At 36.5% G+C, this 23509-nt stretch overlaps 1 protein-coding gene across 4 annotated transcripts in view; it reads right to left on the reverse strand.

The window, feature by feature from the left end:
• The window catches only part of LOC150085748 (uncharacterized), a 639529-nt gene that overhangs the window by 323965 nt on the left and 292055 nt on the right, over positions 1–23509 (reverse strand). For all 4 annotated transcript variants that reach the window (XM_090374215.1, XM_090374216.1, XM_090374214.1 and 1 more), the window contains one exon: positions 19413–19515. In XM_090374215.1, the coding sequence (XP_090230341.1) occupies positions 19413–19515 (103 nt within the window). The remainder of the gene's footprint in view (positions 1–19412; positions 19516–23509) is intronic.

Below are 23509 nucleotides of genomic sequence, written 5' to 3' on the forward strand. Positions count from 1 at the left end.
ATTAAAATTATGGGGAAAGAGATTTAGACTTGATTGTAGGAGGGGTTCCTTTTAGTAGTGAGCCGTTAATTATTGGAATAAACTCGAGTAAGTTTAGGGCAAGGGCCTCATGCTACAAGTGTTACAACACATTATTTACAAACTAGGCAAGCCAAGTAAGTGATAGAGGCACCTGTTGTTTTTATCTCTCTGCTATAGATTTGGCATGCCTATGCTATGTCATTTCTGTTCACTTGTGGTAGTATGCAGGTTACATGAGAATCAGCCATAAAACATGGTTTTGTGTTTCTTCAACAAGTGATTTGTGCCTTTTAGCATTAGCATTAGTAGAGGCATTTGATGCAAGAAAGCAAGCTTATGCAGCATCAGCCAAAAAAAAAAAAAAACCCACTTCACCCCTCTGTTCGTTCAAAATACCTGTCCAGCTGAGCCTTAAACTTATTTAGGCTATCAACCTCCACCACAAGGGATGGAAGTCTGTTCCACCAACCAACCAACCACCTGCTGGCTAAAGGCAAATTTCCGCACGTCTATCCTACATCTGTCTTTCCTCAATTTGAATTTATGCCCTCTCAGGTGATTTTTCTGAGCTAGAGGAAGAATCCCATCAGCATTGAGCATGCTAAAACCATTCAAGGCTTTATACACCTCTATCAGATCACCTCGCTGGTGCCTAGTCTCCAGACACTGTAATTTGCAAAACTTAAGCCTTTCTTCGTAAGAGCACCCCTTTCTTTCATTCACTAATCTTGTTGCCCTTCTCTGTACTCGTTCCAGCAGCTCTACATCCTTCTTGAAATGAGGCCTCCAGACCTGTATACAGTAATCTAGGTGTGGCCTGACCATTGCCTTATACAATGGAATAATAACCTCCTTATCCCTGCTGGAAAAATTCCTGTATATCATTGACAATACTCCATGAGCTACTCTTGCAGCCCGACTGCACTGCTCAGAGAACTTCATATCTGCCTGCACAACCACCCCCAATTCCCTTTCATTCTCTACCAGTGTCAGTGTAGTACCACAGAGTTGATACGTTGCTCTGGGGTTGCTGTTTCCCATGTGTAGTACTTTACATTTGTCAATGTTAAACTTCATTTGCCACCTCTCAGCCCATCTGCTCAACCTTTCCAGATCCTGTTGCAGCAGCATAGTGTCAGTAGTGTCCTTGACAACCCTGCCAACCTTGTATCATCTGCAAACTTGGACATTAAGCTTGATATACCATCATCAATATCATTTATAAATACAGAAAACAATAATGGACCCAACACTGAGCCCTGAGGTACTCCACTAATAACATTAGTCCACGATGAGCAGTGTCCATTGATTACCACTCTCTGTCTTCTCCCCCTCAACCACCCCTTTATCCATAGCAGCAATTTGCCTCCAATGTCACACTGCTCCAATTTGTGTAGCAGTCTTCCATGTGCAACAGTATCAAAAGCCTTTCTAAGATCCAAGTATATAATATCAAAGTTATTCCCTGCATCCAGTTCTTTTGTGACTGCATCATAGTATCCAATCAAGTTGGTCAGGCAAGACTTCCCCTTAACAAAACCATGCTGTGTCTGAGCTATAACTGAAGTCTTGTCTAAATGATCCTGCAGTGCTTCTTTAACCAGTGCCTCCATTAATTTTCCTGGAACAGAAGTTAAGCTCACAGGTCTATAATTACTTGTGTCAGCCTTTGATCCTCCTTTGTGAATTGGGGTCACATTTGCACATTTCCAGTCTATGGGTACCTCCCCTGAGTCTAGGGAAGCTCTCATAATTATGGCTAAGGGTTTGCTTACTTCCTTTGCTGCCTCCTTTAATATAACTGGATAGATCCCATCCACCCCGGGTGCCTTTCTTGTGTTTATCTTCAACAGTTTCTCCTCCACTTTACTCCCAGTTATTTCAAGATTCTGTAGCTTACTGCTAGAGTTGAATACACTTCTGGCATTCCCCTTGCTGAATAACTCCTCATGTGTGAATGTCGATGCAAAATATTCATTTAGTTTGTTAGCTACCTGAGCAGGATCATCAACAGTTGACCCATCAATATCAAGTGGACCAATCTGATTCATCCCCTTCCTTCTAGAGTTTACATAAGTAAAGAACTCTTTGCTGTTTTTCTTTGCATCCCTTGCCAAGGATTTCTCGTAATCTGCCTTCGCCTGCCTAACCTCCTTTGTAACTTGGTTGCATATCAACTTGTATCTATCATAGGCTTCTGTGTCATGTGTTAATTTGTAAGTATCCCATGCATTTTTCTTCTCTGCCATATGCCTCATTAGTTCATCTGACATCCATTTTGGCCTAAACCTTGAACAATATTTCTTAGTTGGTATGTAAAGCCTAGTAGCTTCCAAGATAAGTTCTTTGAATGCTTCCCATTTTGAATTTGCTGTTGGTAACATCATCAGTTGGTCCCACTGTATAGAATTTAAATACTGTCTCAGTCCATTGTAGTCGCCTTTACGGAAGCAATAACCCTTCCCTTTACCCCTAATGGTAGTTACCTCTTTGAGTAAATCCCACTTCAGCACACTGGGATCACTGCCACCTAGTGGTTCATTTATCTGCAGATTCTTAATGCATGAAGAATCACTGTGTTAATCAAATCAAGAGTATTACTCCCTCTAGTTGCCTCCCGAACATGCTGATGTAGAAAACAATCATCCAATAAATCCACAAAAGCCCTGCTAGTGTGTGAGTAACCAGCCCCCAAATTCCAGTCAATATCTGGGAAATTAAAATCTCCCATTATAAGACTCTCTGATTTACTGGCCCACTCTATTTCCCTGTACAGTTCCTTATTATACTCATCAGAGTCATTAGGCCTATAGCACACTCCTACTCTCAATTTTGATCTCCCAATGCTTATGTCACACCAAACTGACTCAACACTGCACTGTCCAGCGATGTCGACTGGCTTCACTTCCTTGGTTTTTATGTGTTTCTTAACTAATAGCATAACCCCTCCCCCCTTCCTATCCTGTCTATCCTTTCTGTAGACGTTGTACTCCCCAAATTCCAGTTCTGCATCCCTTATATCTGTGTGACACCACATCTCTGATATCCCAACAATATCTGCCTTTGATGTTTTGAGCAATACCTCAAATTCATCAAATTTATTTACTAAACTCCTAGCATCGGTGTACACGCAAGTATACCTGCACCTGTTTCTATTCTTAGCTACCCTAACACAACCCATGTGTTTACTTGTACCGCAATGGCTCCCAGAAGTCTCTGAAATACCATGCATCTTGTTTTTCAGGCTTCTGCTCATTCTAATAGAAGCAGTGCAAGAATCTCTTTCACCTCTGCCAGTGGCTACTGTCAATCTATTGGTCTTTGTCTCCTCCCCAAGCTAGCAGTTTTCCGACCCACCTAACACTGCCTCGATAGCATCAGCAAATATTCTTGCACCTTTTCTATTTAAGTGTATCCCATCCCTGTAGAAGCAATCTCTCCTGTTAACAAGTACAGTCCAGGCTGAAAAAAATTCTACCCCTTGGGCCTTGCACAATCTTTCCAGGGGCGAATTGATCGACAAGGCTCTCATCATATACTCCCTCCTATCGTGTCTGGGCAGAATTGCAGACACTTTCAAATTCAACCCTAATTATCGGCTTTTGTTCAACAGTTACCTGTACTTGTTAAGTAATTCTGCCGGTCTCCTAATCTTAATATTATTAGTGCCAATGTGTACAACTATATCACCTTTTGTGCCCTTAAAAGATGATATTCGCTCTACAACGTCATCAACCTTTGCCCCTGGCAGACATACCCTGGTCCTGTTCCACCTATCTTTTTTACAAAGCATGTTCCCCGTTTCCCTGACAATAGAGTCACCAACAACTACTAGTTCCTTCGGGACCAGCACATTCTGCCTTGGGGGTTGTCTCTGTGTCACGCGATGCCCAAGTGCAAGCTCTGGCGTTGATGTGGGCAGCTGAGAGCTTGATGGGCCTCTCAATTTAGTTTCTTTGAGGGCATCCACCCTGTCCTTCAAGCTCTCATATAGGCCCACAAGAACGCAGAGTTGTTGCCTGATATCGATACACTCCTTGCATCGCGCACACACAAAGACATCCCCCTTGGCAGTATCATGTCCCGTACCCGATTCCTCTGCAAACATCAAGCAAACAGTGCATTTTATAAGGCTGTGAGTCAGAGGACAACTGCCCCCCCTCAGTTCTGCTCTGAGCCACAGCACTTCCATTAGCTTGAGCCTTTTGCTTTGCTGCTCTGGTCTGAGTCATGATTCTATTAATTTATTAATTAATTATAATTATGTTATGAATTATGCTAAATATAATTAATTATATTACGTTTGTAATCTAAGTCGTTATATGTATTTATTTAAACGTACAATTTAACTGCTAACGGAGTTCAACTAACGCTATCTAGTACGGTATATAACTATCGTATCACAAAGGCGGGAAAATTACGAACAGTAGCGGAGTTGAAACACATGGAAACCCTTACCGATACTTTTATGCAATTACAAGGCCGAGTAAAGAATAAATAGACCAAATTAATAATTTTTTTTTACATATGTTTCTTGTGACATGTTACATATGTATCTTTTTTTACATATGTTTCTTGTGACCTTTTTATCATTTTGTTAGTAGAGAAATGGATTCTTAACCAGAATTACTGAATCAGAATACAATGCATCCAGATGATCCTAAACAGGATAATCCCAACTGCAGTCAAGCTAATGCAGAATCGAGCTAAAAAGACTGTAATGTCTGTGACCACTACAATAATTTTAGGTAACTTTATCCATGTTATTTCACCAATGAAATTACTAAAAATACAATCATAATGCTCTGAATCACTATTTTAGTACTTACAGAATTTTTGGTTCATACAGTCAGTCCTCGTATAGCACGATAGTTGTGTTCCTAGAAACGCTCGTGCAATGCAAAATCGTGAAATATAAACAATAAAAACCAAAATATTACCAAACAATAAATAATCGCAATAAAATATTTACGTATTTTATTACGACTATTATGTAATATAATATTGCTAATGCTTTTGCTTCTATCGTAAGCAAACTTGTTTTTTGTTTGATTTTCTGTTGAACCAGATGACAGCCGTTCCATCTCTTCCAATTCTTTGTGTCTTAATCTAATGGATTTTAATTACACTTTGAGTTGTTCCTGCTATGAAAGTTGTTTTTATTTTCTCTGCATTCTTTGTAATTCTCGGCGTTGCCTCATTTAGATCTGTAGCACGTGCAATATCACATGGTCTTTCATTTCGCTCAAAGCACAATTTCATATTTTTTCTCTATCGACAAGAGGCGGACTGGCCATAAGCCTTACCGGGGTAACCCCAGTGGGCCGGAGACCGGTGTGATTTTGGCCATAAACCATAGTATGAGGCCACTATAAATTTTCCCGGGTAAGAATTTTTGACCCAGTCTGCCTCTGTTTATCGATATTGCTTTTCTTTTTCTCTCTGAATCTGCAGTGTCTTCACCAGGATGCTTCCTTTTCACACCTTTTAAGTATTTTACTCATTTTTAGGGAATAAAGCACAATTACAAAACGAGGAGGCATGCTTGATACACATAAACAAAGCTGCGCGCGTGTAGCAACTGAATAAACACCGTAAAGGCAGAGATACACAATTAACACTTCACATTTTACTAAAGCACATTTCTAGGGGTTACTACCATAAAACAGTAAAAACAATTTCCAGTTGCATTTCTGCTAGTGGAATCTGTTATAAACTGGTAGTAAACTCGATCTAATTGCATTTGCGATTATACCGATTTCTGGAATTGTGTTGGTTTTTACATTATTATGGTGAAATATGTTTCCCCTTCACTGATATAAAAAACAAATACATTTTCAGAATCTTCTCTTCATTCCTATAGTGTTGCGTTCGGTTAGGGTGATTCTGCGTTCGACTGCCATTTCTTGTAAACACAAAGGCGAATCGTGCATAAGCAAATTCGGTTCGTGTTATATAAGATATCGTTCCCCTATTTATAAATCATGTATGATCAAATTTGTGTAGTGTAAACACGTATTATACGAGGACTGACTGCATTCTGATTTTATATTAAAATAAAAATTGCATTAAAGATTAAGTTTACTTTCCCGTTTCCTTTCTTTTTTTAACCTTGAAAATGCCCCAAAGGAATGGCCTATTTAATAAGTTTTCTAATCCAAAACAGGATTCTGTTCAGCAAGCAGGAATTAGACAGATATCATTATTTTTTAAGATTTTAAAATGAATAAATAAAAAAAATATAAAAGTTAAGAGTTCAGATAGTCTGTAAGATGTGTCATTTAGTAATAGCAAATCATATTATAAATACTTCCTAGGTAAAATTTTTAAAAACTATAAATGTCCTTTTATTGGGGTTGGGAATAAGGTAAACATGATATGCTTGCCGATGCCAACCAAACAGGAAATAAAATTTAAAAAGTCAACAGATACATAAAATATGCTTATATATACACAGAATGGCTGAAAGAAAAAGGAGAACTCTAAAAAAAGTTTTAAGTTTCACAAATTAATTAAACAGGGTTAAAGTTTCGCAATTTAATGAAATGGAATGGCTATAAAGTTTCCAGCCTGAAACTCCAGAATGCCACTGAAATGATATGTCTAATCTGCCAGCTTAAAGCTGTCACAATTTGATATGGTGAATTCAGAAAGAATAAATATAAATACAGCTAGGTTGCGATTAATGCGATATTCAATTTAGTATGAATTGTATAACGATACCAGGTCGCGTTTAATGCAAACCAAAATTCAGTTAATGCGAGGATAGCGTAGCTAGCCTCACATTAGATGATTATCTTCGATTAGTCTTGCATTAGATGATTAGATGCTGCTACACTTGTTTATCTTCGCGTGTGCACGTGCTATTGCCTGTTGTAATATCCGTTAATTTTCATGATTTTTTAAAATTGTTTTAAGAAGTTCCCTTAACAAAATGGACAAAAGGAAGATTCCTTCAGATAAAAACACTACGAGTGCAAAAAAGAAGAGGCTCAGTATTAGATTAGAGCAAAAAATTGATGTGACTGAATGACATGAATGTGGCCATAGAGATGTCAGAATGCCTGAATCTACGGTACGAAATATTATAAAACACGCAGGGAAAATAAAAGAAAAATGTAAAGTTACATCAGCTTTTTGAGGTTTGCAAACATCTATAAGGAACAGAAGTATTACTATGGTAGAAATGGAGCGTCTTTTAACTGTATGGATTGAGGATTGCAATCAAAAATGCAGTCCCCTTAGCCATTCAGACAAAAGCTTTAAAAATTTGTTTAAGAGAGTGAAAGAAAAAAATAATGAAGTAGAACAAAACGTTTAGTGCGCGTGTTGGTTGGTTTGATCGATTTAAAAATCGAGTTCAGCTGCATAATGTTAAAATTACTGGTAAGGGGGCCAGTGCAAATGAGGATGCAGCATCTAAATATCCTGATGTTTTAAAAAAAATAAATGAAGATGGTGAATACACTGATTAACAAATATTTAATGTGGATGAAATGGGAATGAAACCTTAATGGGGATGAAAGGGGAAGTCTTGCCTGACCAATTTTGTTTGTTTGTTTGTTATTTGGGTTTTAGGAGCATTAGCAACTAAGGCCATATTACTCCGGGATATGCGGTGGTCATTCCCTGACCTTTCCGCATCCTCCGTATTTGGTGGTGACGGGCTCGAACCCAGGTCTAATCAAGAAGCCTGTGCTACGCACTGCTGCTCCTTCCCACTGGCTACGGAGGCGCCTACCAATTTTATTGGATACTATGATGTGTTTACAAAGGAACTGGATGCAAAGAATAATTCTGATATCATATATTTGGATCTTAGAAAGACTTTGGATACTGTTGCACATGGAAGACTGCTGCACAAATTGGAGCAGTGTGTGGCATTGGAGGCAATATGCTGCTTAAGTGGGAGAAGACAGAGAGTGGTAATCAATGGACACTGCTCTTTGTGGACTAATGCTATTAGTGGAGTACCCCAGGGTTCAGTGTTGGGTTCGTTGTTGTTTTCTGTATTTATTAATAATAATTTACAAATGATATTGATGATGGTATATCAGGCTTAATGTCCATGTTTGCAGATGATACGAAGGTCAGCAGGGTTGTTAATAACACTACACTGCTGCAACAGGATCTAGAAAAGTTGAGCAGATGGGTTGAGAGGTTGCAAATGAAGTTTAACATTGACAAATGCAAAGTACTGCATATGGGAAGCAGTAACCCCAGAATAACATATCAACTGTGTGGTACTACACTGACAGTGGCAGAGAATGAAAAAGACATGGGGGTAATTGTGCAGGCAGATATGAAGTTTTCTGAGCAGTGCAGATGGTCTTCAAGAGTAGCTCATGGTGTCTTGTCAATGATATACAGGAATTTTTCTAGCAGGGATAAGGAGATGATTATCCCCTTTTAAAAGTCAATGGTCAGGTCACACCTTGAGTACTGTATACAGGTCTGGAGGCTTCATTTTAAGAAGGATGTAGAGCTGCTGGAACAAGTACAGAGCAGGGCAACAAGATTAGTGAATGGAACAAAGGGTTGCTCTTATGAAGAAAGGCTTCTGTTTTGCAAATTACAGTGTCTGGAGACTAGGTACCTGCGAGGTGATCAGATTGAGGTGCATAAAGCCTTGAATGATTTGAGCATGCTCAATGCTAATGGGACTCTTCCTCTTGCTCAGAATAATCGCTTGAGAGGACAAATTCAAATCGAGAAAAGACAGTTGTAGGATAGATGTGCGGAAGTTTGCCTTTAGCCAGCGGGTGGTTGATTCAAACTTCCATCTGTTGTTGTAGAAGCTGATAGCTTAAATAGATTTAAGGCAGAACTAGACAAACATTTGGAGCAAGTGGATGGGTGAAATGAGAAGGGTTTTTTTTTGGCTGATGCTACATAAGCTGGCTTTCTTGCATCATGTGCCTTTACTAATGCACATTCTCTAACCGGGCACATGCTTGTTGTTTATATTATATGTTTAAAAAAAAAAAAAGTAAAGTGATTTATTGAAATGAGCAGAAAATAATAGACAGAATGGCATTGTTATAACAACAAAAATGGTAAGAATCATCTGAAAGTGGTATAGCTTATTTTAAAGTGAGCCCAACGTGGTGCTATTGATTTATGAAACGCAAAAATTTAAGTATGTATGCCAAAACCAAATAAGCATAGAAAATGCCTAGAACATGAAGACAAAAAGTTATTTTATTTCTTTTTGTGATCAATCATTGTAGGAAACAAAACACTACTGAACTAACCCAAATTTGGAATTTTGATGAAACTCCTATCTTGACATTCCTTCTAATGGGGCAATGGAAAAAAAAAAAAAAAAAGGTGAAAAAGTGATAACAGTTAAGACAAGCAGTCACGAAAAAACACATTACAGTGCAGTTCTTTCATGTTGAATGGATGAAACAAAATTATCCCAAAAATTAAAATTTAAAAAGGTTGGATGGATGAGATTGGGAAGAAAATATAGACAGAACATGGGGAAAAATGAAATGGAGCATAAATCTTCTTCTTTATCTTCGCCTTCTTCCCACATTTATATGGGGTCGGCATTTGCATCCTTAATTCTTTTCCTCCATATCCTGGGCTTCCTCTCTCTCCTCCTTCCTCTCTCTTTTAAATCCTCTGCCACCTTGTCCTTCCATCTCAGCTTAGGTCTCCCCCTCTTCCTTATCACCTCCAACTTTTCACACCTCTTCCCCACATACTCCTCACTTCTTCGTTCCACATGTCCAAGCCACCTCAACCTAGATTCCTACATTTTTTTACTCAGAGGCCCCCCACCTTAACCATACCTCTGGAGCATAAATAAAAAATAAAAAAATGTACTTCTTGCTTTTGACTAATTTAGAACCCATTTCATTAGCAGTGGCATATGATGCAAGAAAGCAAGCTTATATAGCATCAGCAAAAAAAAAAAAGAGAGCGAGAGAGAAAGAGAGACACTTCCCATTTCACCTATCTATTTGCTCCAAATATTTGTCCAGTTCTTCCTTGAATTTATTTAAGCTATCAAACTTCCACAACAGATGGAAGTTTGTTCCAACAATCAACTATCCATTGGCAAAAGGCACATTTCCACACATCTATTCTATAACTGTCTTTCCTCAATTTGAATTTATGGCCCCTCAAATGCTTAGTCTAAGAAAGAGGAAGAATCCCATCAGCATTGGGCTTGATCAAAACATTCAAAGCCTTAAACAGCTCAATCAGAGCACCTTGCATGTACCTAGTCTCCAGACACTGCAATTTTCAGAACTTAAGCCTTTCTTGGTAAGAGCACCCCTTTGTTTCCTTCACCAATCTCATTGCCCTTCTCTGTACTCATTCCAGCAGTTCTACATCTTTCCTAAAACGAGGCCTCCTGGAGCCCATAAGAAATGGCAATACTGAACTGGCTGTTACACCTGAAGGATTGACATCTCAACCACTAGATGTGTCCGTCAATGAGCCATTTAAATTTCTACTCAGAGATGAATGGAATAAGTTGATCATAAGAATAAAAAGTTTGCTAAATCTGGCAAATTAAAGAGAGCATCTATCACACAAGTGTGTGAATCGGTCAAAACAGCATGGACAAATATCAGTCCAGATATTATAGTCAAGTCTCTTAAGAAATTAATAAGAAATCAAATAAAAGTCAATGGCATATCCAGGTATCTTCGTAAGTAAGGGGGGAAATGGCCACCAGGTACAGGTACCATCGTGTGGGGGGCATGGGGACCATGCTTTTGAATTTGTTTTTTTAGAATGCCTCCTGTGTTCTTTAATTTTAAATTTTTGGTTAAGGGGGGCTTATGCCCCTTCTGCCCACCCCTGAATATGCCCCCTGTCGCCAGTCAGGAATGTGTATGCTTACCAAAGTATCATAGTTTCGGGGCTACAACTGCTCAACTGCCTTTCTGGATTGAGCAGTATCAAAACACAACAATTTTCCTTCTCCCACTGGAGTGCTTGTAGCTCTCCCTTTGAAAATATGGAGCATCATTGTCTGAACTTCTCTTTCTACTTCTTCTCGGGTCTCCAGACACTGCAATTTGCAGGACTTAAGCCTTTCTTGGTAAGAGCACCCCTTTGTTTCCTTCACCAATCGCATTGCCCTTCTCTGTACTCATTCCAGCAGCTCTACGTCTTTCCTAAAATGAGGCCTCCTGGAGCCCATAAGAAATGGCAATACTGAACTGGCTGTTATACCTGGAGGATTTAAGCTTTATATATTCTCAATATTCTATTTAAGCTTTATATATGATGCTCAACTTCTATCCTCATGTCATTATGTACTTTATTCTTTCTAAATTCATCATTTCAGCTTGTGACAGCTTTAGCTAGTAGAGGACATCATCTCATTGGTATTCTGAAGTTTTCGTTCTGCAATGTGTGTGTGTAATGGGTTAAAACTGAAGTGGTAACGGAGAGGTAAAAATAAAAATAAATATGATATGACAAATGCACCTGGGTGAGCAAAGCAGCAGCAAAGGATACAAAAGTTTATATATGCGAGTTGGAATTAATAGGTCTATTAAAAGTGTGAAGATGGATGTGTAAATTACACAAAATGTCATAACTAATAGAAGAATAGTAGAAATTGGAGATATTGTAGGCATAAAAAGAAAGAAAGCATGTGAAAATACTGTATGTTATAATGAATTAAGCAAAATTATACGCTGAATTGAAAAGCCAGTTACAGAGAAGGGAACTGTAATGCAAAAAATTATTAAATTAATATAAGGAGTAATAGCCAGCAACAGATATGAGTGGGTAATTTTGGTTATAAGTCCAAAAAAGGGGCAGAGCAAATATAAAATTAAAATCTGATGTTAGCTAAAAGTAAATATTGATACATGATCATGTATTTCACCAGGGGACACTACACCCGATCAAGTACCAAGGGCTGCGTTTCTATACGTGTCCATGATTGTGAAAGAATAGCAAATTTAAGAATAAAACTGAGTGAGATCAAAAAGGGGTAATTTCATAATGCTTGTGTAATATGAAGCAAATTAACGGTGTTTTTCAGTAAGATGCCAAAGAATTAAGCAGTATAACTTTCACAAAATATGGACAAGGTAGTCCCAATGCACTGTATATTTTATAACAAAATAAATTAAGGTGAATTAAGGGGTAAAGTGGTAATGTTATTTATGTTATGTTATTTGGTTTTTAGGAGCATTAGCAACTAAGGCCATATTCCTCCGGGGATATGTGGCGGTCATTCCCTGACCTTTCCGCATCCTCCGTATTCGGTGGTCAAGGGCTCGAACCCTGGTCTAATCAAGAAGCATGTGCTATGCACTGCTGCTCCTGCCCACCTGGCTACAAAGGCGCCAAAGTGGTAATAAAATAAAAATTTTAAAAAAAGTGTTTACAGTGTAACCTAGAGGCAAAAATAAGTGGTTATCAGTGAATGATATGACTTAGAATAAATTTAAGGAGAATATGAATAAATAAAATTTAGTGCAAGAAAATGGTGAAATTGAGGATAGGGAAGGGATAAAAGTTTAGATAAAAAAGGGTAAAGATAGCAAGCGATTAAGGACAGTATGGAGGTTCGTATCACTCTTGTATTGCACTAATAGCTTTACGAACAGGAAAAAAGGAGTATAAAGTATAAAGATAGAAAGTTAAGAAAAATATATTAAAATTACTGAGCTAGCTGGGATCGTAAAGTCCATCCTTTTAGTAAGGACCCTGACTGTGAGAGAGTTAGTAGGAAAAAAGGAGACTAATATCAAATGCTTGCATTGTAAGAAGCTGAAACAATAACAGCAGAAAAATAAAAAGAGACAAAAATAAAAACTGAAAGCCTTATAAAAAAAAGTAGATAGTTGCTAAAATATCTGCTAAAATAGAGTATAAAATCGATACTAGGAATTTAAATATACTGCTAAAATAGAGTATAAAATCGATACTAGGAATTTAAGTAATTTTCAAGTAGATACCTGGAATTTAAGTTTGAAAATTCCAGGATTCGATTGATCAGGTGTAGTCCCCTGATGAAGTTTTTTTTTTTTTTTTTATGAAAACCCCAAACACAAGAGGTATTAGAACCTATAGTACTTATTACCATGCTTGGGTTGGAGGTTGAGAAGACAAGAGAAGATATTTGTTGACATTAGACTTGAACTTCTGTAGACAGGAAGAACTTCTGTATTTTCAAGAAATACATATAAAGGAGGGTTGTTCCAGAAAACGGCAGTTGAATGAATAAATGAGGAAGATGAAAAGTTGGTTCTGCGAGTTTGAAGTTGGACAGTAAATGGATGTTGATGGCACATGTTCGGACTGTTTTGAAAGAGAGAACGGGTATTATAGAAGCAAATTCAGAAGAACAGTGCCCGTGGAAGTATCTGTAGAAAACACATGCAGCAGAAACAGTACATCTATGAGACAGCAATTGGAGAGACTCAGTTAGAGATGAGTCATTAATTAATCTAACTGCCCTCTTCTGAATGCAATATCGAAGCCTGAGAGAGGCTTTGGGGGTATTGCCCCCACATGTTGGAACAATATTCCATGGTAGGATGGATTTGCAATTTGTACAGAGTGAACAGCTATTTGGAAGAAAAGTAACGCCGAGAGTGAAAGAGAAAACCAAGTTTTTTAGCTGCAGAGGAAGCAATATTTGTAATGTGCTTTTGCCAAGAGAGATCAGAAGCCAGGGTAATCCCCACAAGAGATATATCAACTTGCCTAAGAATCAGAGTGTCACCAAAGATAAGCATAAGATCAGAAGAATCCTTTTTGCAAGATATAAGACAAGACTGAGTTTTAGAAGGACTGAAATCAACTAAGTTGTCTTTGCCCCACTGGAGAATTACCTCGAGATCTGCATTTAAGAAATTAGTAGCGGATATTTGAATTTGAAGCTGATTGATGAAATACCTGATGATGTATCAATATTGATTTTTAGCTAACATCAGATTTTAATATTATATTTGCCCTACCCCTTTTTTTGGACTTATAAACAAAATTATCCACCCATATCTGATGCTGGCTATTACTCCTTATATTGATTTAATAATTTTTTGCTTTACGGTTCCCTTCTCTGTAATTGGCTTTTCAGTTCAGCCTATAATTTTGCTTAATTCATTATCACTTTTAACAGACTATTAATTCCACCTCACATATATATATATATACACATATACAGTCGATTCCGGTTATTTGGGACACATCAGGACTAGTGCATTTTGGCCCGATTAAGCAGCTGCCCCAATTATCCGAAGTTTCACGTAAATAGTTAAAAATACAATGTACCCCCCCCCCTTTTTACAATTGGTTCACTGTACAATCAAATCACGTTACGACGAACTCACCATAGTAAAGTACTGTTCACTATACGATGTGTAGTAAGCGCCGGTCATTGTGATCATGTTCGTGAATTGAATTTTAATTCAATTAAACAGCGATTCTAATTAGCAAAAATAGGATATTAAGCACAAATTTACTCTTTTATTACCTTACCAATTAAAAAATTAAATGATACGTGAAATTCGGAAGAATGTACGTGAAAATCGGAATAATTAATACGCACTGTAATATGTACATACTAACTAAATTAGTTGACATTTCTGTTCACTGACATTTGTGGGTGGGGGTTAAAATTTAAAACAGTAAAAAGATAAGCAATCAATAACAAAAAACATGGCACACACAAATTGCAAGTAACACAATATGCACCGCAAGTGAGAACGGAGTAACGAGTTACAAAGCTTTAAAAATAGAAATGAAGAGAAGATTCTGAAAATTATTTTTTTTATATGATTAAAGATTCCATGGAAGTGTAAACACATTTCACCATAATAACCCACAGAATTCCAGCTGTCGGTATTATCGCCAATTCAATAAGATCGAGTTTACTGTCCGTTTATGATAGATTGCACTAACAGAAAAGCCCAATAAACAGATGACTGCCAATACACAGGTGACTGCTAATTGCTAATTGTTTTTATTGTTTTATGGTTGTGACCTCCAGAAATCCGATCGAACTATGTGGTACGGTCGGAGACAATCGCAGGGTAATCTCCAGTACTGAGGTCTCCTGCCCCGATTAAACGGCATTTTGTCCCAATTAAGCGAAGTAAACCCCGGCTATTTTCTCGATTGGTTTCTGTTTTTTAAGATTTGCCCCAAATAAACGGCTGCCCCGATTAACCGGTGGCCCAAATAACTGGAATGCACTGTATATATACAGTAATCCCTCGATTAGCGTGAGACTTGAATTAACGCGGTTTATATTTAGCTACCAATTTTCGATTAGTGCGGTATTTTGGCTTGGCCTAAAGAAACTGAAGCTGGTGATGCTACGAAAGTCAGTACTAAGCTACGAATGTAAATACACTGCTAAAGTATGCATAATATTACAGAACATTATAGAAATACATCACTTGTTTTCTTAGTGAGCGTGCGGCTCTGTTCACAAAAGGGAGTTACTGTTTAGTTTGCATTGCATCACACCTTCTCCATCGAGAAATAAACAAAAACGAACACAAGATACAATGTGGGAAGCTAGTTTGTTTTTCTACCATAAGGAGATAAAAAGGGAACGGATTATTTCGAACTTGTATTATTACAACAACTGAAATATTTTCTAACATTATGCACTCTGAAGGACAATGCCGGCCGCACCGCATTTATTAACTACATGCAGATCAGTTGCTTTCAGTTGTTCTTGCATTGCGTGTTAACGTGCAGACTCCCATGTATCTCCCGCCATTAATTACAGTGCATACTAATTAATTACATTAATTTCTATTAAATTTTTATATATTACGTAATTATTAACTATGGATAAGAGGAAAAGTGTATCTGATAGTGCCTCTGGTAAAAAGAATAGAAAAGTGATAATGTTAGATGAAAAAAATTGAAGTCATAAAAAGATTTGAAGACGGTGAGAGTAAAATACAAATTTCTTGATATCTTGGAATGCCTGAATCAATGGTTCAGATGATTTTAAGTAAGGCCAGTGCATATAAAGAAAAAGGTAAGCTTGCTTCATTGTCAGATGCACACAAACTACAAGAAACAGAAGGGTTATGATGATTGAGATGGAACATTTTTAGCCATTTGGATAGAAGACTGCAATCAAACAAGAATTCCAATCTGCACAATGACCATAAGAATAAAAGCTCTGAGTATTTTTGCAATGTTAAAGGAAAAGCCAACAATAGAAAACTTGGGTAGAGCGGTAACTGAAGAAAATTTTGAAGCAAGTTCTTCAAAATAAAAAGTGATTAAAGCAGAAACGGAAAAAAATTTCACTGCAGTAAAGGCTGGTTTGAACATTTTAAGAAAAGAACAGGACTATATGTTGCATGGACTGGAGAAGCGGCAAGTGCAGATAAAGATGCAGCCATGAAATATCCCAAAATTTTAAAGAAAAATGTTGATGACTGCGGCTACACAGATCAACAAATATTTAATGTTGATGAAACAGGCCTTTTTTGGAAACGAATGCCAAAAAAAAACCTTTCTAGCAAAAAAGGAAAAGGCTCAACCAGGCTATAAAGTTTCCAAAGATAGAATAACACTTTTATTGGGAGGCAATGCAGAAGGCAATTTGAAATTAAAACCCATGGTTATCTATAAAAGTGAAACTCCCAGATTTTTCGGTAAAGGTTTTAATAAAGCAAGCCTCTGTTGTTTGATGCTCTAATAGAAAAGCTTGGGTCACAAAAGCTTTATTTGAAAAGTGGTTCACTAGCTATTTTTGTCCGAAAAGTTAAGGCCTACTGTTAAAAAAATAATCTAGCATTCAAAATTTTATTAATTTTAGACAATGTCCCAGGCCACCCACCAGCACTTTCTGATTTGTGTGAAAACACGAAAGTTATTTTTTTACCTCCAAATACGACAAGTCTTTTATAATCTATGGATAAAGGCATAACCACTATTTTTAAGGCCTATTATTTATGCAGAACATTTGTGCAAGTAATTGAAGCAACAACTGTAAATGGTGCAGTTTCTTTAGTTGAATTTTGGAGAAATTACAACATCAGGAAAGCAACAGACAATATTCATGAGTCACGGTCTGAAGTAACATCCAGCAATATGAGAGCAGTTTGGAAGCATATTTTGCCACATATGATTTCTGTAGTTTCACTCATGTCAACATTGTTATTGATGAAATAGCAAATATTGAAAGAGATCTAGGCTTTGATGAAATCGACAACAGTGATGTTTGCGAATTGCTGGAATCACATTCAGAACAATTAAGTGATTCTGACCTCCTTAGTATTGATGAACGAGCATATGAAGAGGTGGAAATTTGCAAGGAAAGAAAATGTTCAAGAAAGGAAGTTGACATTAAAAAACTTGAAGGAATATTTCGTGCAGCTGAAAATTTGAAACAACTAATCATGGATGCAGATCCAGATATCGAGCTCAGTATGCAAATTTGCAGGAACAATGAAAAAGATGTGTATCCATACAAGCAAATTTATGATGAAAAGAAGAAAGAAAAGTCTGCGCAAACCTGCCTTTTGAAATATTTTACAAAGAAATAAAGTGAGTTATATATTGTAATTTTTTAATTTCAATAAACTTTTGATTACTGTACTGCAGATATTTATAATTATCCTTTGCTTTTATACTGCTGTACATTAAATTGCCATAAAAAAAACATATTTTTAAAAATATTGATTGTTATATTGTAAGTCTTGGAATGAATTAGGCTATTTTGTATTGATTATTAACTTCAATTAGCGCGATTTCACACAGCTGCCATTTTCATGGAACCAATTAATTGCACTAATCGAGGGATTCCTGTATACCGGATTTAAAATTTTTGAAGTTGCATAAGATAATAAAAAGTGTATAATTAAAATAATGTCTGTAATATGCCATGAGGAAAGCATATAAAATGCTTTTTCCAATGTCCTACGTTTGATTGATGTTACTATTTATATAACACAAAGATGAATCATGAAATAAATGCATATGGTTAAAAAATAAATAACTAAATAATAAAACCAAACCAGAGTTTCTACACTGCATTTTGTATTACATGTAGAATTTGTGTGCTCACTACAGTAAATTTAATATATATTACCAGAATCACATATAGGCTTTTCACATTCTTTTTCTCTTTTTCATGCTTACAATATCTCCAATTTCTACTGTCATTCTCCTATTACTTATGGCATTTTGTTAATTTACACATCCATCTTCACATTCATATACCATATTTAAAATTTTTGAAGTTGCATAATATAATAAAAAGGGTATAATTAAAATAATGTCTGTAACATGCCATGAGGAAAGCATATAAAATGCTTTTTCCAATGTGCAGCTATGTTTGATTGATGTTACTATTTATATACCACTCATGAAATAAATGCATATGATTAAAAAATAAATAACTAAATAATAAAACCAAACCAGAGTTTCTGCACTGAATTTTGTATTATTATTCTATATTACATCTAGAATTTGTGTGCCCACTACAGTAAATTTACTATATATTATCAGAATCACATTAGTCTAAATTCTAGCAAAAATTATGCTGAGACTATGTATCAGTAAAAAATTGTCTAAACCATAAATTATTATTAAAAATTATGGCCAACTTCTGTGGTCTAAAGTTGTCCATAGGTGGAGAAAAGTGAAAAAATTCTCTAATCCACAGATTAGAGAATTTTTTCACTCTAATAGAACTTTAGTTCTTTGCTGAAGTTCTAATGAAGCTACAATGTTTGCAGAGCAATTATCTAAATCTGTACTATAAGAATATCAGTGATATATCACCATATTTTTCACAGTAATGTAAATGGCATCAATTTAAGGATGCCATTCACATTACTTCTGCAGATTCTACCTCGAATACATAACACTTCACCAATGGAGGTGGTGGTATCCCCTGTTACTTATTCTCAGGGGATACCACCACCACTCTATTACTACAGAAAAATATAAAATACGGTGACATATCAATGATATTCTTATAGTGAATTACCAATCCATAGCATATTATGCCTTGCGCATTTATTCTTTTTAGTACTAAATTTGTACTGTATTAATATTAGCAAATAATGCAAGAAAACAAGCTTATACAGCATCAACAAAAATAGGAAAGAAACACTTCCCATATTACCTGTCCATCTCCTCTAATAGTTTGTCTAGTTTTTCCTTGAATTTATTCAAAATAACCACTTACACAAAATAGAAGTTTGTTCCAACAATCAACTATTTTAACTAAATTTTATCAGATTTTTAAAGATTAAGATCAGAACAGAGTGGAAAATGGTCAGATTATGCAGAGGAAATTAGTGTTTAAGCAGATTTCAACATTCATCAATATTCCCTATTAGATTACAATCAGAAGCTCATAAAAATAACAGTGATAATGATAATAATAAGCAGCATCCAATGAATATACATTTACATACCTTCCAGATGCTGACTTTCAGGATTAAGATTCTCTTGTACCAAAATGTGTGATGGAGTTCTTGGAATTGAAGCTGGTTCTTTACTGTATATATTGTCTTTAGGCTGTCATCAAAACCAGATATCAAATATGAATCAGTATACCAAATAAAATACATTTTAATTGAAATTAACATCAAAGCATTATATTATACACTAACAGTTTTTAGCCATTGCAATATCTCTGAAATTAAATAATGAAAAATATTTCATCACGCCTAACAACTAGGGCTTACAAAACTGAGATCCCAGTAATTTTTTTCCGGTATGGATACAAAAATACCAGTTTCTCGGTACTAATTTAAAAAATAATTGTTTATAATTTAATCATTTAAAATAATTTTAAAATGAAGGCAGAGCACATTATGAGAAAGAGCAAATGATGCCCACAACAACTACTTTGTAGTTTTTTAAAGAGTTGTCTATGGTGTATTTAAACACCGATATTATATAATTTAATCATATAAAGGTGTTTTTATAACCACCAACCAAAAATGATAAATATTTACAAAAGTATACTGCAGCAGAATTTGGCGAATAAACCGTCATGCAATTAGATTCCAAAGCTCACTGGAACAGTTTATTGTCCATGCTTGAAAGCTTTTTGAGTTGGGATACTGTGTGCAGAAAGCTTTAATTGATTTAGATTCAAGCATTTATTTTTGTGAGGATGAATTTAATTTATTATCTGCGGCTATATCTACATTAATTCCTACAAAGTTAGTGGTAGATGCACTATGCCGCAAAGAAGCAAATCTTTTAACCGCAGATGCTAACATAAAATTTATGATGAAACCCTTGGCAATCAAAATTCTGAAATAGCTACAGAATCTGATACAGCATTGAAACTCAGTACTTCACAGAGGTGTAAACATTTATCACAGGTTCTTCAGTATTTGCAAAGTGGGACACAATACAATTGGAAATTATTTAGTATTAGTAATGGCCATATATGGTGCAAGAAGGCCTAAGGTAGCTGGTTAAAATAAAACTTCCTTCAATCCAGTCTAAACTTCTCCCCCCCCCCCATAACTTTAATTTATGGCCTCTAGTTCTAGAATCATTTATAACTGAAAATTTAGTGCTTTCACTTTACTTTTTCCGATCACAGACTTAATACCTCAATCAAGTCTCCTCTAAGGTGCCTAGTTTCCAAGCTTTGAAAACCATATATTTGAAGTCTTTCCTCATGCGGTCACCCTTTTTCTGATCTCATCATGCGAGTTACCAGTCCTTTGTACCCTTTATGTCTTTTTTTGGGTGTGGTCTCTATACCTGAACACAGTATTCCAAGTATGGTGTAACAACAGCATTATATAATGCGATTATGACGTCCTTATCCCTACTAGCAAATGTTCGATAAATCACTGATAAGACACCATGGACCTTACTTGCAACTTGTCCACAATACTCAGAGAACTACATGTCTGACTGTATCGTAACTCCCAAGTCCCTTTCTTTCACTACTCACTTAATGATCAACACCTGCTTGGTGTTGATCATTAACTACACTACCGATCTTTATATCATCTGCATATTTAGCATCATGTCCTCTATCCTTCATCAATTTCATTTAAGAAAATCAAAAACAACACTGGTCTCAATACTGATGGGGGACCATATTCCTCAGATTGGGTTAATGTAAGAAGTGGGGTTCCGTGGGGAACCCCACTTCTTACATTAACCCAATCTGAAGAATAACCATTTATCTCAACCCTCTGCCTGATGCCATCCTGCTATCCCATCTAAGGATTTTCTGTGATTTCAAACTGCTTCAGCTTATAAAGTAACCACTCGTGTGGGACTGAGTCAAATGCTTTGCTGAAATCTGAATACACAATGTCGAAATTATTCCCTAACTCAGCTCACAAGTGACCCTGTCAAAATAGCTAACCAGATTTGTTAAACATGATTTTCCCTTTACAAAACCATGCTGTTTATTCTTCAGAATTCCATTTCTATCTAAATGATCCCGAATTCCACCACTGATCATTGCCTCTATGATTTTCCCTACTACTGAAGTTAGACTGGCTGGTCGGTAATTTCCCACTTCACTAGAACCGCCTTTATGTATTGCCGATACACTGGCAGTTTTCCAATCCAACAATCTCTCCAAGCCCAGTGATGATCTCATTACTGGCCTTAATGGTTCAATATACTAATTCAATATCCACTTGCTGCTTCCCTTAAGGTTATAGGGTATATGTCATCAACCCCGGGAGTCTTACTCGTCTGTAGGCCAAAAGGCTTTTCATTAAATAATCATGTGAAATTTCAATATCATTAATTACATATTTCTCCACTTCATTCCCATGTGTGATCACTGACATAAAGGTTTTTCTTCTATAAATATGGATGCAAAGTAACTGTAGAGTTCACCTGCAACATAAGTTATGGTATCTAATACTATCCCATGCAATTACATATGGGACCGATCTGATTTGTCCTTCGCTTCTTTACATTTATATATGTGAAGAATTCCTTATCTGCACTCTTTGCTCTCTTCTTTATTTCTTATCCCCATTCTTTGCTCTCTCTCTCTCAGACTCAGTAAAGATACTATAGTGAAAATTATACTTCGCTTAATAAAACTTATTTCTCCTTCAGAAAATGACAAACAGAATTCAACCTTGGAAGTCCAACATGAAACAGAACATCAGCGTTCTGCAAATTCTTTCCAATATAAGAAATTTCTTGACTAATGAGATTTTAAAAGATAAATTTGAGTTGGCAATTAATGAAATACTTTTAACTATTCCTGCTAAAAAAAGTTCCAAGCCTAGAAAATATGGACTGAGATCATCTACGACTATCTCAGCACATCATCCAGCATAGAACTCGAAAGGGCGTTTTTCTGCCACTAATCAAATATGTACCAAAATTAGGTTGAGTTTAAATGTTGGGTTGGTTTTGATTTTATTGGCGCATTAGCTACTAAGGCTATAATGCACCAAGATCATGTCATTTATAAAAAAATTTAAACTTTCAGTGACCTAATTAGTTAGGTCATTATGTCAAAAGGTATAACAAATATATAAAAGAAAAATGTAAATTTTATATACGAGCAAAAATATTTATTGATTTTAAAAAGCTAAAAACAGCAGACACATTGTCATTGTCGGATAAAATCTGACTGAGTGTATACGGCTCAGTCAGATGATTAAAAGCGGTAAAATGGATATTACTAAAATCTGGACAATCAATTAAAATGTGTCTCAAGGATAAAATTGTGCCACAGGACTCACACATAGGAGGGTCATCAGCCCTCAGCAAAAACGAATGAGTCAAATGACTATGTCCTATGCGGGTCCGGGCAAGAACAACTTCCTCCTTACGATTCCTGCGCAGACTAGACTGCCATGGTTTGATTACAGGCTTTATACAATATAGTTTATTCGCAGTCTGTCTATTCCACGAATCCTGCCATTGGGAGTGTATCCTTTCATGTATTATTTGCCTGTAGTCTGTATAGGGGACTGACAGGCAGCGATTATTATTGGGGATTGCTGACTTGGCTGCGGTGTCAGCCAAATCATTTCCCCTAATCCCAATGTGGCTGGGAATCCAGCAGAAGCGGATATTATATTCACGTTCATGGAGAAAGTGAATCTTCTGCTGAATGCTAGACAGAACTGGATGAGAATTATATCTCACAGTTATTAAAGCCTGTAACACGCTGAGAGAGTCTGAATATAAAATGAACCGTTGGTATTGGCATTCACTAATGTGATCCAAGGCTAACTCTATAGCGTGCAGCTCTGCAGTAAATATGCTGCATTCAGAGGGAATCTGCTCCGATGTAGTGCTGTCTGTAAAGACAGCAGCAGATCCCACATATGATTCCGACTTCGAGCCGTCTGTGTAAACTGGCGCAAAGTCAGAATGTTCAGCTCGGTGTGCTGAGTAAAGCTGCAGGTAGACAGACGATGAAGTGTCCGACTTTCCCCAATTTCTAAGGGACAAGTCACATACCGGAACATGAGCATGCCAGGGTGGAAGGGGTTGCTTCGGTGTTTGAGCAACCTTGTCTACATTGATATTAAGTTCTTTGGTTGAGTTT

Source organism: Mastigoproctus giganteus, chromosome 5 (assembly GCF_048544385.1).
Source record: "Mastigoproctus giganteus isolate SK-2022 chromosome 5, ASM4854438v1, whole genome shotgun sequence".
NCBI classification, from domain to species: Eukaryota; Metazoa; Arthropoda; class Arachnida; order Uropygi; family Thelyphonidae; genus Mastigoproctus; species Mastigoproctus giganteus.